Source organism: Fulmarus glacialis, unplaced genomic scaffold, assembly GCF_000690835.1.
Source record: "Fulmarus glacialis isolate BGI_N327 unplaced genomic scaffold, ASM69083v1 scaffold24166, whole genome shotgun sequence".
In the NCBI taxonomy this organism is placed as follows: Eukaryota; Metazoa; Chordata; class Aves; order Procellariiformes; family Procellariidae; genus Fulmarus; species Fulmarus glacialis.
The window spans coordinates 8,682-23,278 of record NW_009220355.1 but is presented as its reverse complement, the minus strand read 5'-3'; the positions used below and the strand labels follow the sequence as shown (position 1 = coordinate 23,278).

Genomic DNA, 14,597 nt, shown 5'->3' with positions numbered 1-14,597 from the left:
TTCTTCCCCCATACATATGCCACAAGTTTCCTTGCCAGAGGAAACTTGTACTTCCTCTGACCCTTCCCCAGCCCATACTGAGAGATGAGTTTATGTACCCCAAAACGTGCCTTTTTACCTGTGTGCATGCAATCTCGTTCTTCTTGAATTCTGTGTGCTTTTCGTTCCCCTCTCCTGGAGGAGTTGGTCTTGTCTTTTTGCTCCTTTCCTTCAGGCTTGCCGGTATTTTGAAACTTCTTTTTTAAAATGAGGGATATTGTTATACTAGAATATAGTAACAGCAGCATGAACGTTGTCATTGGTCTGTAGTCTGAGATGATGAAAGCTGCTGCCACAAAGTCAAAGCGAAGTATTTTTTTGGCCAGCTCGATATTTGTGTGTTCTTCTGAACATTTCTATTTCTTGTGTCCTAAAACCAGTAGGTAGAACCCCACAGAATATTTGAGGTGCTTAAGGAAATGAGCCCTTTGGATTTGGAGATGACTTGCCCACAAAGAAGTTACTGTCACAGTTATTAACGAGCGTAACAAGTGATAACAGTATCTTCACAGATTTTCGTAATAGTTCTGTCTTCTAAAAAGACTTCTTTGGACTTGCTAATTTGTGGTGACATTCCGTTTTAGGTTTTACCCCATTTTTCAATAATACAATTTCAGGGAGGTTTTTTAATATGTTAAAAAATGTGATGCTTCCTGAAGCAAGCTGTATGGGTCGTTTCTGGAGATACAGCACCAAAGTAGAAAAAAAGACCTTGCCTAGTCTGGAAAGGCAAGTCATAGGACTGCGTCTCAAGTCGGAGAGTGTTTGTGTTATAGTTCTTACGGTTTTGATAACTGAGCAGGTATATCCTGCTGTTCCTTTTTAAGGTGGCAATATGAAAGACTAGTAAAATGCCACTAGTTGTAATAAGGTGTAATAATTGTCTTTAAACACTTTTTTTTCCCCTACTGCTGGACCAAATAGCAATTTGGATATCCGTGATCTGTAGAAAATGAAATTTGCCTTGCTAATAACTTGAAATGACAGACAGGTGTGTTGTCTCCATTTTTGCACCAGGAGGTGCTGGTTCTTTTTGAATCCCGCAAGAAATGGACAAACTTTATCAAGAAAGATGACTATTTTATTAACGTGTTAGAAAAAGTGATAGCAAGTCACAACTGAAGTCCCTTCTGATGCTGGGAACTCTTGAGTTGATGCAGTATCGGACGGACCTCCAGTGAGGCCACAGCACTGCAGAGATCCTGTCCGTGGTGAGCACGAGAGGTTCCTAGCATCCCCTCCCCTCAAATCCGATCAAATAATTTGGAAAAGATTGTCTAATCCAAGACTTAATAAAAGATAGGTATCTACTCATTCTGAGGTTCTATGTATGCAAATAAATGTTTCTTCGGAGTTGACAGCTTTTTTTTTTAACTAGATATAAAGGAGAGGTTCACCAATTACGTGCTGCTACTAATTGTATGTCTAAGAAATATGGAACAGTTCTCATGGAATCCAGGTAAGTAAACTAGTAGAAAAATTAAATACAAAATGACAAATTCCTGTGCTATCAACAACTCCATCTCTTGCTTCTTTCCTCAATCTGAAAGATAAGGGTAACCAGGACATTTAATTAAGGAATCTTAAATTTGTCAAATACTTTAGATTCTCATTTTTCTATTTCTCGCTTTCTTGTAAGAGTGACTCTATCCTTTCTGCTAGAAGTATATGCTGTTACGCTACAAATGTCCATAGTTATGTTTCAAGTAGTGTCTTGCATGATTTCTTCCCAGTCCTCCCCTTTCCTTTGAGTACATTGAGGAGGAAGGATCCCCTAGAGAATTTTACTTTGTGAGGCTAGTGAGATTGAAATTTTATAGAAGATTATGTAAAAATTTCCATTCATAATTTAATATTGATTATACTTAGGATTTTAGTACCATGTTGAATAAATATTGAGTAAAATTTTGGTTTTATTTTATTAAAACTTAGGTTTAATAATTTTGAGCCCCGATCTGTGTGATGTATTTTGCTTGAATGTTACCAATCTACCTAAATTTTACCTTAAGCATCTAAAACCGCAGGTGCTCTGTTTATTCCTCATACATACTGAATGTCTACTATCTGGAATGTGCAAAGGTTGTCTTCGTAGTAGAGATAAAGCTTTACGAAGTAAAGGCTTTAAAACCTGATCCTAATTGTGTTGTGATTGTATAGTACTGATAAGTTTCTAGAACGGCAATGGAATAAGCGAGAACTTGCACACTACATGCTGAGTGGTGATGTAAAGTTACAGACTTTTCAGACTCTTGAGGATTTTTCACTGTTGAGCAAAAGTGTTATAATTTTTGCTTTGTACACTGGCATCAAATTAAATGGCCTGACTTGTTTCTTTCCAACCTTCAGATCATCTTTGGGTGTTATTCCCAGATGTTTGCATGGTGGTTGCTTCAGAAATTGCAGTGGATATTGTGAAACATGCCTTTATAACAAAATTCAATGACATCACAGCAGATGTAGGTATCCTGTTCAGAATGCTGAGTGCTATTTTAAGTTGTAATTTATTTTGCTAATACTTTTTTAAATATTAAAATTGATTCCAGTGCAGAAAATGTAAAAATTGTTATTTTCATATGTAGGATATCATTTGGAAAAACTTGGTAATTTCCTGATACAATATACTTCTGAGGATCTTTATAATGTAGAACAAACACCTCTGCTTCTAATTAGTAGTTCCAGATCCATAAATTATTGAAAGTGTTGTATAACAGTTGACATAACTACAATTCACATAACTGGCAGATCATTTTGTGATGTGATCACTAGTTAAATTGACAGAAGGTTACTTGTTCTACAGTCTAGACAGACCTTGTACCTTTTCCTAACAGAATGGATTGTCGGTTAAAATTCAGGCTTTAGGAAAAACAGATATTGTGAGGCTGCTGAATCGCTGTTCTTGCATGTGTGTTGAAGGTGGAATCTGAAATCAGATATATTTTTCCACTGTCCCTGGAGCACTAATATGAAGTAGGTTATGTTAGTTACCCACTCCTGAAATTTCGTAGGCCATATGTATTATGCAGTCCTTCTTTTAAAGTAGTAGATGAGGTTACTTTTTGTGTGTTGTGGCATGATACATTGGCCATTTGTCTTGCATGTTGTGTGAATTCAAATGCACTTGATAAATTTGTGAACAGATGAGTTAGCATTTTTTCACTATTGAAACCACTTTTCAGAAAATGAGATCAGAACTTGGAAGTGCTCTCTTTTTCAGCATCTCTAAAGTAACTACATTGTGCGGTGTAGAAACAAGTTTAATAGGTGTACTTAATAAGCTCCCTTATGCCAGAGGCATTTATGCATGCCCTACTTTCATATAGAGCGTGTGGAAAAGAGCAATAATGAAGTCATGATAGCAAAAAATGTAGCATGCTTCAGTGTGCTGAAACAGCTGGAGGATGGAGATAGTGAGTGATAATTTTGCAAGATTTATTTAACAAACTTTGTATTTTTTGCATGAAGTTCTAAAGACATATGGTTGCTAGGTCAGACTTTTTCAGAAGTTTTGAACACCTGCAAGTTGCCCTGCCACTTACCCTTAAAAAAGATGCTGTTCTGTCTTAATATGTAGAATTGTTTTAAAGAGAAAGAAAAGCTTCATTCACCTTCTGATACAATTTGCCTTTTTCATGGGATCACTTGCTTGATATATAAGCAAGCTCTCTTGTTTGTTTAATTTGATCCCGGTGCTACTTTTCATGTAGCTTAAAACAAATTATGAACTATAGGAAAAAAGTAAACATGATTTCTCTTTGTGTTTCTGACAATCCTCAAATTCAGTTAATGCTTTATAAAGTCTCATTCAATTCCTAAAACATGGCGTAGTGTTGTTTGTTTGTTGTATACATACGCAAGTTACTTTATTGCAGAAATACAGGCTCATCTGTTGAAGGGTGCAATTAGACCTCAGAAAAACTGGCTTTGACTCCTTCAGCCTGTGCATAAGTTTTTGTAATATTTTTCCAGAAATATTTTATTAATATCACTGTTGCTTTTATAAAGTGTGATAACAAATTAATCACACATCCAATGTGCTGGATTTTTTCCAGGTCTACAGTGAATACAGAGCCAGTCTTGCATTTGACCTTGTTAGCAGTCGACAGAAAAATGTAAGCCTGAAAATAAAGGCATTTTCTTGTATTAACTAACATAATTGTTATGGGGGGGATATTGGAACAAATACTTAAAGAAATACATACAGAACTGTTACACTCCTACAGCACTGAAATTCTACTCTGCTTTTTTTAACAAGAGGTAACAGGAATATTTCCTTGTGATTTATATTCTTATTTTTATCCAGTTGTTCGGGTCAGTTCGGGCTTTATTTAATGTGTTGTTGAGAAGCCTCTTCCAGATACACTTACAGTCAGGGGATGGTTGTAACAACTTTGACATTTTTGAGATATGTGGGAAGTAAGCTTAACAAGATGTTCTTGAGATAATTTTAAATTACTGTTCTTTTTGCTTTATATTAACTGTGTTGGATCAAAATACAGTATTCATTAGGAATTTATATTATTTCTTCACAGACGGCATGCACAGATGCATAGGGATGTTTGTACCATGTGTGTTACTGTTGTGGCATGGGTATTTACAGAACACACAGACTGCTTGTGTTTTTCATTAGTACTGTTTTTTGGAAGACTATAAACAGCACACCTTTCCTGGATAAGTCTCTTAACTATTAGTCAGTGTTCTGGATGAGTGCTCTAACTATTAAATGAACTTCTATTGCAGTAATTTATGTAGTTTTCTTAGACACCTTTGATAGCTATTGCTAGGAATGCAGTAGTTATACCGCATAAAGAAGTTAGACACCTTCAATTACAAATAATTAATTATTAATAATTTGTTAATTTAAAAAAACGGTTTATTAGTTCTGAAAACTCACTACTTTTCCTAAGGATTCCCTGTGGAAAATGAGGCAGCATCATATAGGCACTAACTTTGGCATGATGTTCAATACTGCGTGAAAGCTGTCATGCAAAGTGGTTGTGTTTTGAGAGTTCAAATGTAAACATATTTTCAAAATTATTTTAACAGAATTATCCTGAGGCTAATTATAGATGATTGTAGAATGATTTAAAATTGCTAGTGTGATGGATAATTGTTCTTTTATCCCTGTTATGGGTTTTTCCGTACAGTATTTGAGGATCAAAGTCAAATTAATACAAAAAGGTCTCTAAGCTAGTAATAATGTACAGATGAAATATCATAGTGCGTTTGGATTCAGTGTCCTAATTGCTCTTGATTTAGTGATTTGTATTACACGCCAGTTGCTCTTGATCTAGAGCACTGAAGCTAATCTTACTGGTCATGGTAGTATTACATTTTTTTTGTCTGAGAGTACAGCTATCTGCATTTGAATTTCAAAATGTGAATAGGTACACTTTATACCAGTGTAGTGTTTGTTTGCAGAGATTGATTCTTATCTAGAGGGTCTGCCAAGCTAAAATAAGCTCATTCCTTTGCATAAATAGTTCATTATTCTTCCTCTTTTTTTCCTAGGCATACACAGATTATAGCGATTCGGTTTCTAGAAGAATGGGTTTCATTCCTCTTCCACTGGCTGTTTTAGTAAGTTGTATCTTTCCTATGAGTTTTCTGTCAGGAAGATCTCACTTTGAGAATATATGCCTGCGAGATAGCTAGCTCATTCTGATGTTTTGAGGATGAAATGATCACATTAAGTAACTGAAACGATGCTGCAAGGTTGAGTTAGCATTCAGTATAACCTATACCACATACTAATTATGCCTTCACGAATGTGTTACTGTTTATCAGCCTTTCATAGAAATTTAAATATATATTAATTTTATAGAATTTATAAGTACTTGCATTGTAGCAGTGGAATTAAACTACATCTGTGCTTATTAAACATTTATTCCGTTTGGCAATTATCCTGTTCATTCATTCAGAATAGTCAAAGCAGCTGGTTGCCAGAAGGTCAGCAATAGTGTACTAGTTTTCTTAGGTTTTTCATAGGAGGCCTCGTGGTTGTCCCTATAATGGTATGCTTAATGACTAAGTTTTCTTTTATATGAGGCACTGAGCTTCTGAGCTGTTGTAGAATACATGATTCTGAAACAGTTGACCTGGTTAACATGGACATGCTGCTGTAAAATGAATCACTTCATTATTGGAATTGTGTCCACATGCTGTCTGTTCCGAATTAACTGTTGCAGAATGTTTTCTGTAAACAGCTGCTCTGACTTTTGCCATACACACATGTAGACAGTAGTTATCATAATACTGGGAATGTGTCCTTTTTTTGCCAGCAAAGATGGTAATTCATAATTTTTCTGGAAGAATATCAATAGGAATTAACTTTTAAATGTAATGTTTTCCCAGAGATGGGGAAAAATACTATTGACAGGCTTTGCCTAGTTTTTATCCAGGATTAAAAAAAAAAAAACAAAAACAAAACCCAAAACAAAACCCCGGCCACACACACACACAAAAAAACCAAACAAAAAACAAACACCACCCCTCCAAAAAACCCCCCCAAAACCCAAAACAATTATGATCATAATCATGATTTCTTGTATAACTAAGTAAAGTACATCCAGTGAGAATTCAATTGAAATACTTTTTTCAAGTTAATTGTGTTCTGATATGATATCCTGGATACTAATAATTTTAAAACAAACTGAAGTGTTTTTCTGACTTGAAACCCTAACTATGAAATACTGAAGTAAAACGTGAGATTTCAGGATCATTTGTTACTGAAACTTGGGATTCATATGCCTAGTCCACAAAGCAATTTTGTATTCAAAATGTTAGCATAGTGCGAAACTCATTCTGTTTTACTGCATCAGCATCTCTTGACATTTTCCTCAAAAATTGTTAACTCAGCTTCCAGCCCTTGACTTTTGGAGAGGGTTTTTTTCACTTGTTGTTTTACTCAGAATTCAGTAGTGAAGGAAACATTATCAGACTGTAGTTTTGGCAAAGTTGCAACTAGGTCCTAGTATAAAACTTATTCAAACCAAAATCTTGAATAGTTAGCGCTACCAAGGGGAACATTAGAATAAATTTCTACTAATGTAAATGTTTCTACTTTTGACTTGAATTTAGCAAATAAGAAATGTCTGTTAAAATATTCTATTAATAATTGTGTGCTGTATGTTTTAACTGTTTAACTTGTATCCTTCAAACAGCTCATCAGAGTCGTAACAAGCTCAATAAAAGTACAAGGAGTCTTAGCTTATGTTTGTGTTGTGCTGTTCTACTGTGGGTAAGTGAATGCACATGATTGAAAAGTATTTACCATGACTTGATCAGATATGTGAAAAAAGCTTCTGTTCATACTTCTAGGTATAACCATAGTTTATATTCAATAGAACATACATGTGAAACACTTAACGCTCATAAACTGAAATTGAGAGTACAGATTGGTCCCTAAGTACTGTAACTGCGTTGGGGCATTATAGCCCTCAATAAAAAACTACTAGTAATGAAAATAACTAATGGAAAAATGATTGAAAGAATTTATGACAAACAAGCACCATATCTCTGCATAAAAGGGGAAATTGGATTCTAAGGAATTAAACTTTCTGTGAAAAGAACAAAATATTCAATATGCCAACAAAAATAAGCAGTTTAAGTGCTCTCAGCAGATCATTAATTCTTCTCTCTGGTAGCTAAATGCAAGGTTTCTTTGTGTTAGGAAACTGCTATATGAAAAAAAAGTAAATGCAAGGCTCACTGTTTTGGGAAGGGTGGGGTCAGTAAGTAATCTTAGTTAACGAATATAATGTCCTATGGGAATTTGTTTTCCAAAACCAATGATTTGCAAGTATCCCTTCACTGTCAAGTCAGTTTATACTTGTGTTATCCTTAACTTCTCACCAGTCAATACGTACTTCTGAGATGTGTTTAGTTGTACTTTAAATCCAGTCTAGTTTGCCTGTCTTGAGGCACTTGCTGTAGACTATGTGGGGATGACCAGTTTCTAGGAAAGCTGCATACTGAACTGTGTTGTTGTCTCTCAGTACTGATTGATATTGGAGTCCTCCTAAATTGATTATAAAGAATTACGTGATTCAAATTGCTGCAGCACAGAGAACCCGCCTACAGTACTGAGGGAATCTCTCTTCCAATGCCCTACCAAGTTGTGTTTGTAACTGAAGGCAGCAAGACTTGGGAAGTAAACTAGGAAAGCTGCATACTGAACTGTGTTGTTGTCTCTCAGTACTGATTGATATTGGAGTCCTCCTAAATTGATTATAAAGAATTACGTGATTCAAATTGCTGCAGCACAGAGAACCCGCCTACAGTACTGAGGGAATCTCTCTTCCAATGCCCTACCAAGTTGTGTTTGTAACTGAAGGCAGCAAGACTTGGGAAGTAAATTTTCAGCAGGTATGCTGGAAGAGAGGAGGCTGCTGTTTTACAATACCTTATGAAAAGAGTGGGATTACTACACATCTTTTTATGAATGGGTAGACTCTTATCTCTAATCTGACCTTGATCTGCAAAAGAAGTAGAGCTTGGTCTGATGTGTCTAGTCCGCATCAGTGTAGAGACACATCTCTTTAGGGTCGGATAACTAGGACTTTGAGATATCGCATATAGGCCAAGTATTAAAATGTTAGCCATATTCCTTTGCACCATACTTTGATTTCTTCCCCAGTGTACCACATGCTGTGCCCATGTTCTCCCTAAAGCCAACTCTATATAATTGAAAGCACTAGCCCCTGATCTTCACATTCAAGCTGTGGTATACCAAGCTCAGCACCTTCATTCTGCTCAGTGGTTTTTCCTTTTTCCCAATATATGTAATACTTCCCTACATCTGCCATTCCACTGCTGCAGCCCAGTCCTGGATTTTTCCCTGCCTCTGTGGCTTGGAGGATGGAGGACAGGAAGAAGTAATGTGATTAACATGAAGAGTTAAATGCTGGTCTTTGAAGGCATAGGTCACAAGAGTAAATACATTTTGGTTTATTTTGTCCTTATTGAAAAGTGAGAACAGATTTTTACTTCTGCCATGATTTCAGATTTGGAGCTAACTCACCTCTTGCACCTTTCAAGTAATTCGTGTTCTGAACATAAATTTCAACTTTTCATCAGATTAGTATAGCATAGATACGTGAGAAATACTGTGATAAAATCTGAAACAGTTAACTGGGCAAAGCATTGAAACTGTAATGTGAAGGACATTGTTTTGTATTGATATTTAACAACTGTAATACTGTAAGTTATACTATTAAAGAGTCTTACCCAGCATATGAAGCTTGAGTTTTCTTTTTCTAAGATTTTGAACAACTGTAAACTTAAATTGTTGTTAGAAATTTGAGCCTGGGGTGGACTGGCAGAAAATAATAAAGAAGAATTGCTAGAAACTCTTGCATAATTTTCCATGAAAAGCTGGAACTGCTACAGTAAAGTATTGATTTATGGCCTTTTCAACTTCTGATCTCATTAAATCAGAGTCAAATCTTGCTGTAAACACTTACTCTCTCGGAACAAAAGCATGTTACATAAAAAGTGTAGGAAAAATACCTCTAAAACTTATTAAAAATGGAGGAGAGCTTCTCAACTCTGAGAAACAAAATCTGTCCCGATAACCTAATAAAATTGTAGAGAATCATGGCTTTCAACTTGTATAAAATTATATAATCTTTGTGGTTGCTTGGATACTAAAATGTCAGTTTCTTTTGAGTACTAAAAGTGGTCTTCTCTGCTCATTCTTCCATTTCTGTAAATTTCTTCTACAAGTAAGTGTATTGCATGAAATTCCTTGTACTTTGTTTTTCTGTTTGACAAGTTCTGATTACACTAATGCAGTGAGAGAGAATGAAGCTGTTGCTGAAGTGTGCTTGGGTCACTTTATGATTAAGCAGTCAGACCCCCTCCATGGATCTGTGAATGTTCACTTCAAGTCGTCTTTTTAGTCTGTTAGTGATGTACATAATAAACAGATTTTCAGAGAGTGGAGAATGAATTCAGAGTCTGCATTTGGTACACTTTCATTACATAGGTTGATTTGCATAGAGAATATTTATATTCATCCTACAGAGAATAGATCACTATTTCCTTGTTCTGTAGTGAGCCTTCACCTGCTTCACCTCTGCTTTCATCTCTGGAGTGGAAATAGGTCTGCATGTCGTGTAATACTAGTAATAGAATTTAGATTTTACAAAGCTCATTTGAGTTGTAAATTTAAAAGCACGTGATGGTAGATGAGACCTTCCTGTTCTTCAAATGAGAAGACAGATATAAAAGGGACTTCAATGATTTGCTGAAGTTTGTGCTGCAAATTAGTGATAATAGAAAGTCCATGAAGTAGACTGTGCTATGATGGTAATGCAGTGCTGCCTCTTTGGATTTGTTGAGTTCTATGGACTGTCTTTTGTGATGTGAAAAAGGACTTTTTATGATTAGCCTGTAATTTGTGAAAGCTAGATATTTGCTTTCTTGTGGTTCAAAGTCCACTAGTGATCCTTGGCTGGGCACACTTAAGGCTACAGCTCTAAGAGTAGTGCATTTAATTTGGACTTGCGCTGTTGAGGGCCCTTTTTAGTTTTGTGTTTAAATATTTGATGTATTAAATGGCTGCTTAACTGTCTTTGTAGTCTTTTGTTAAACTATGATAAAACTTGATGTATTTCTCTAGATGCCTTCTGAAAAAAAAAAAAGAAAAATTAAGGATTGAATCTGAAACAAATTGTTAGGAAAAGGAAATTACCTTTTGATCTTACTATTGAAGGGATTTAATTTGTTACCTAATCATTCCAAGACAGCAGTAACCATATGCAATTATTTTAATATGAGTAATTGCAGTATGAATAATATCCAATTTTTTTAATATGCTAATGCAAATATGTAAACAAATCCTTTTATTTTTTCAGGTTAATATCTCTAAAAGTCCTTAACAGTATTGTATTGCTGGGGAAATCATGTCAGTATGTAAAGGAGGCAAAAATGGAGGAGAAATTATTCAATCCTGTCCTGACTACCACCCCAGGGAAGCCGGCTGGCAAACAGCAAAGCATGTTTAAATCTACCCAAGGTAAGGCGAACTGCCTTGTTTTGTTCTCAACTGTAATGAACATTGCTTTCAGACTAAATTTAATATTAAACCAGATGTATGACATTGTTGTAACCCTGTTGTAACCCTGTAACCCTGTTGCTGGACCTTGATTGTACCATATCACAGCTGTGAACGTAAGTCTCTAAATGTAATAGAATTTATAGCTTTTAGTTTATGCGTCTTCTTTTGGTTATAAATACTCATCTCTCTGATAAGATCCCACCCTGATATGTGGAGGTGATAGAAGCATCAGAACAGTAGCACGCTTTTGTTTGAAATTCATAATCACAGAATGGTTTGGGTTGGAAGGGACCTTTAAAGATCATCTACTCCAGTGCCCTCTGCCATGTCACTACATGAATAAGTAAATATTTACATATCATCTCTGGCAGTGCTGAAGTTTAATAAGGAAGCAATTTATGCATTTCTTATGGAAATTAGTGTAAAACATGGCACGCAATAGATACAATTACTTATAATTCTCAAGAACACATGAATGAAATGTTTTATGAAATCCAAATAGGAATTTCAGCTGGTCTCTACTCACTTCATTTCAAGTCTGTGCAGTGTGGTTTTCTCGTATGGGTCCTCAGCATTAGCGATTAATGTATAATTGGGATGGGGCATTATTATATTCCTGTGACACGTTATAGAAGGAAACAGAAACCTTCATTGTTCCAGTCAACTGAATTAGATTGTGTATTTTCCTCTGTGAAGAGCTCAATGAGAGCTTAACAGTGAGGCTTTTATTGTGTTCACGCAGTTGCTTGCCAAAGACTTGAACAGCTTGAAATGTAAGGTGCTTATTAGTCGTCATAGTGTCTCGCCAGCAATAGCAGAGTTAAGAATCTGTCAGTGTTTCAGTCATACATCTCTATATCTCGCCTGTGTTGAATCACATCATGCAGAAACTTGGTGCAGACGTTTATTTTTAAGTAGCTTAAATTCATAGAGTTGCTTTAGTTTCATCATGAAAGAATGTAATACGATTTGGTCTGAAATGCCTTTTGCATTTCATTAGACAACTATCATAATGATAATCTTTTAATAAAAGATTCTAGTACTACACTTGGATATGAGACTTAATAAGCTATACTTACTTAGACTGAGCCTTAAATTTACTCACAGTAAATAAATCTTTTTAGCTGAAGCAGCAGCAATTCTACCAGGTCAGCAGAGATGCTTATTTCCTCAAATGGAAAGATTTTGATTAAAAAGCAGCAATCAAAAAGCTTTTGCTGATTTTATTTAGAATATTCTAAACTTCCATTGCTGATGGAAAAAGCTCAACTTTTAACAGTTTTTCAGGGTTTTTTATACCTTTTAACAGCTCTTTATTTACTAGAAACCTCAATTATGTGAAAGAATGATTTTACCTTCCCCGGCTTCTGTGTGTCTGCATTATTACTGCTGGGCTCTGCAATATTGATTAATCCCTGTGCCCCACTTACCAGCTTTTTTTCAATATAGTCTTTCAACCCATCTCTTACTAGGATGAGGGTGAGGGAATTAATCTGGTCTACTTTCTATCGTCTTATAACGTAAGTCAATTTATTTTCTTAACAGTTTCCACCTCGTCCACAGAAACAGTTTAAAATTTTGAAGGATAACATTTTATACTTGCTCTTGAAGGATGGAAATTCTAATTACTGGTAATCATTTATAGACTGACCATCTTTCTCTGGAAGCTGCTGGGTTAGCAAATACTTACCTTTGTAACAAAGTTCTGCAATTAGTATTGCTTGTCTCCTTTCTCGATGCAAGTTTAGTACCTTTGACTTGCATAAGACTATAGAGAGTAATCCATGCACCTTCAAGTAGTAGATGATATACTGTGAAGAGATGCTATACAGAAAGAAGTTTTTGTAGTAATTTGGATAGTGTTGCCATTCTGAGAAATAATATTCCCTTGGGCTGGTCTGCAGTACTCTCCACATTAGTCAGATTTTTTCAGATTCCTTTAGAAACAATAACTCAGTCTTTATGAGGAGATAGTAAATAAGAAAAAAATTTCTTGTCACTTCCTTACACATTTTAATTCTTTAAATGTTTTAACAAAATGTGGAAACAATACATGGATATTACTTAAAAATTTCTTAGGTTAATGGAGCCGGTGTTCAATTGCACTGAACTAAGAGGCAGGCATAAAAATAGACATCTCTAATAGAACTGCTTTGGGAGCCAGTGCTATTACAGTGTGTAGCAGTGCATGAGTCATTTATTAGCTATCCCTAGAGAAGTCAGGCTTATTGTACATATGTAGAGGATTAGGCACATTTAGTTCCCTCTACAGAGATTCCTTTTCTTCATTTCAGTAGAAAATATTTGTGTGATTCACACAATGACTGTCAAAAATCTTTTTGCCTAAGCCAACAAAAATGAGTATGTAAACCAGAAGAATGCAGTGTATGTCCTAACATCTGCTGCTTATTTATGCTCTTGCTCCTTATCTAAACTTATGTAGAATTCATTTTCTAACCTTTTACCAAATAAGAAAAGGAAATCTCTTATGGTAAAACTAAGAAGAGGTAGTGGCTTCTACAAAGCATTCTTCTGTTGCTTCTGCTGATCTGATGCAGCACACTTTTTCAGGACACCTTTGGATTAATCTGGTTGTTATAGATGCATCAGCATGTCTGTGTTAAATTCATGATTATCTTTGTAATTGTTTTATGTTCCAACAGGAATTTCCACAGATGAAAATGGATCTGCGTCAGTTACCAATCAACCTGTGCATCAGAAGGAGAATACGCCCTCTTTACTTGTTACAAGCAATTCTGATCAATTTCTGACAACTCCTGATGGAGAAGAAAAAGATATAAGCCAAGACAGTTCAGAATTAAAACACAGGTCTTCAAAGAAAGACTTGTTGGAGATAGACAGGTTTACTATTTGTGGAAACAGAATTGACTAAGATTTTTTTTAATCAATGTGCTAAGGATACTGAGCTGTTGGGACAGCAGATGCTACCAGAATGGACAGTTGCCAAAAAAGGCACATAAATATTTATTTAAAAACTTAAATTATTAATGGCAAAAAATATTAATTTCTTTCTACAAGTAACTTGGCTTGGTATCTGGTCAGGTCAAGTAAGTGATCTTTAACTTGCCTCTTGGAAAATGTGGTGGATCGTGAGTCTCTAGCCTGGTGGCAGAGCTGCAGTATCACTTTTCTGGAAAATAGACTGGGAAGAAAGCATAATCCTGTTCTGCGTTATGAAACCATGCTTCCAGAAGATACTACTTTTCATGAAAGTTCCTCCAGTGTAAGGATATTCCTGGAAATGTATGACAACTTGACCGGAAGCTTGGCTTTCCAGTTACCTGTTTTATTAACCATCTGCAAGCAGAATTCAAAACTTGTGCTTATATCAACAAACGCATAAAGCATTGGTACATAAAACAGTAAGTCAAGATAGTTATCCTTGTCAACAAAAATCTTTTCAAGATGTATCTTGAAAATCTTGTAATCAGAATAAAATTTTGCTTTTAAATGAAAGACTTACTGCATAGTATTTTAT

General features: G+C 35.4%; 1 protein-coding gene across 1 annotated transcript in view; it reads left to right on the top strand.

Annotated features, from left to right (window-relative positions):
- TAPT1 (transmembrane anterior posterior transformation 1) overlaps positions 1-14,568 on the top strand; it is a 44,231-nt gene extending 29,663 nt beyond the window's left edge. The window contains exons 8-14 of the mRNA XM_009580740.1: positions 1,418-1,498; positions 2,386-2,495; positions 4,089-4,148; positions 5,548-5,616; positions 7,200-7,276; positions 10,896-11,056; positions 13,762-14,568. Of these exons, the coding sequence (XP_009579035.1) occupies positions 1,418-1,498; positions 2,386-2,495; positions 4,089-4,148; positions 5,548-5,616; positions 7,200-7,276; positions 10,896-11,056; positions 13,762-13,991 (788 nt within the window). The 3' untranslated portion in view covers positions 13,992-14,568. The remainder of the gene's footprint in view (positions 1-1,417; positions 1,499-2,385; positions 2,496-4,088; positions 4,149-5,547; positions 5,617-7,199; positions 7,277-10,895; positions 11,057-13,761) is intronic.
- Positions 14,569-14,597: the final 29 nt, after the last annotated feature.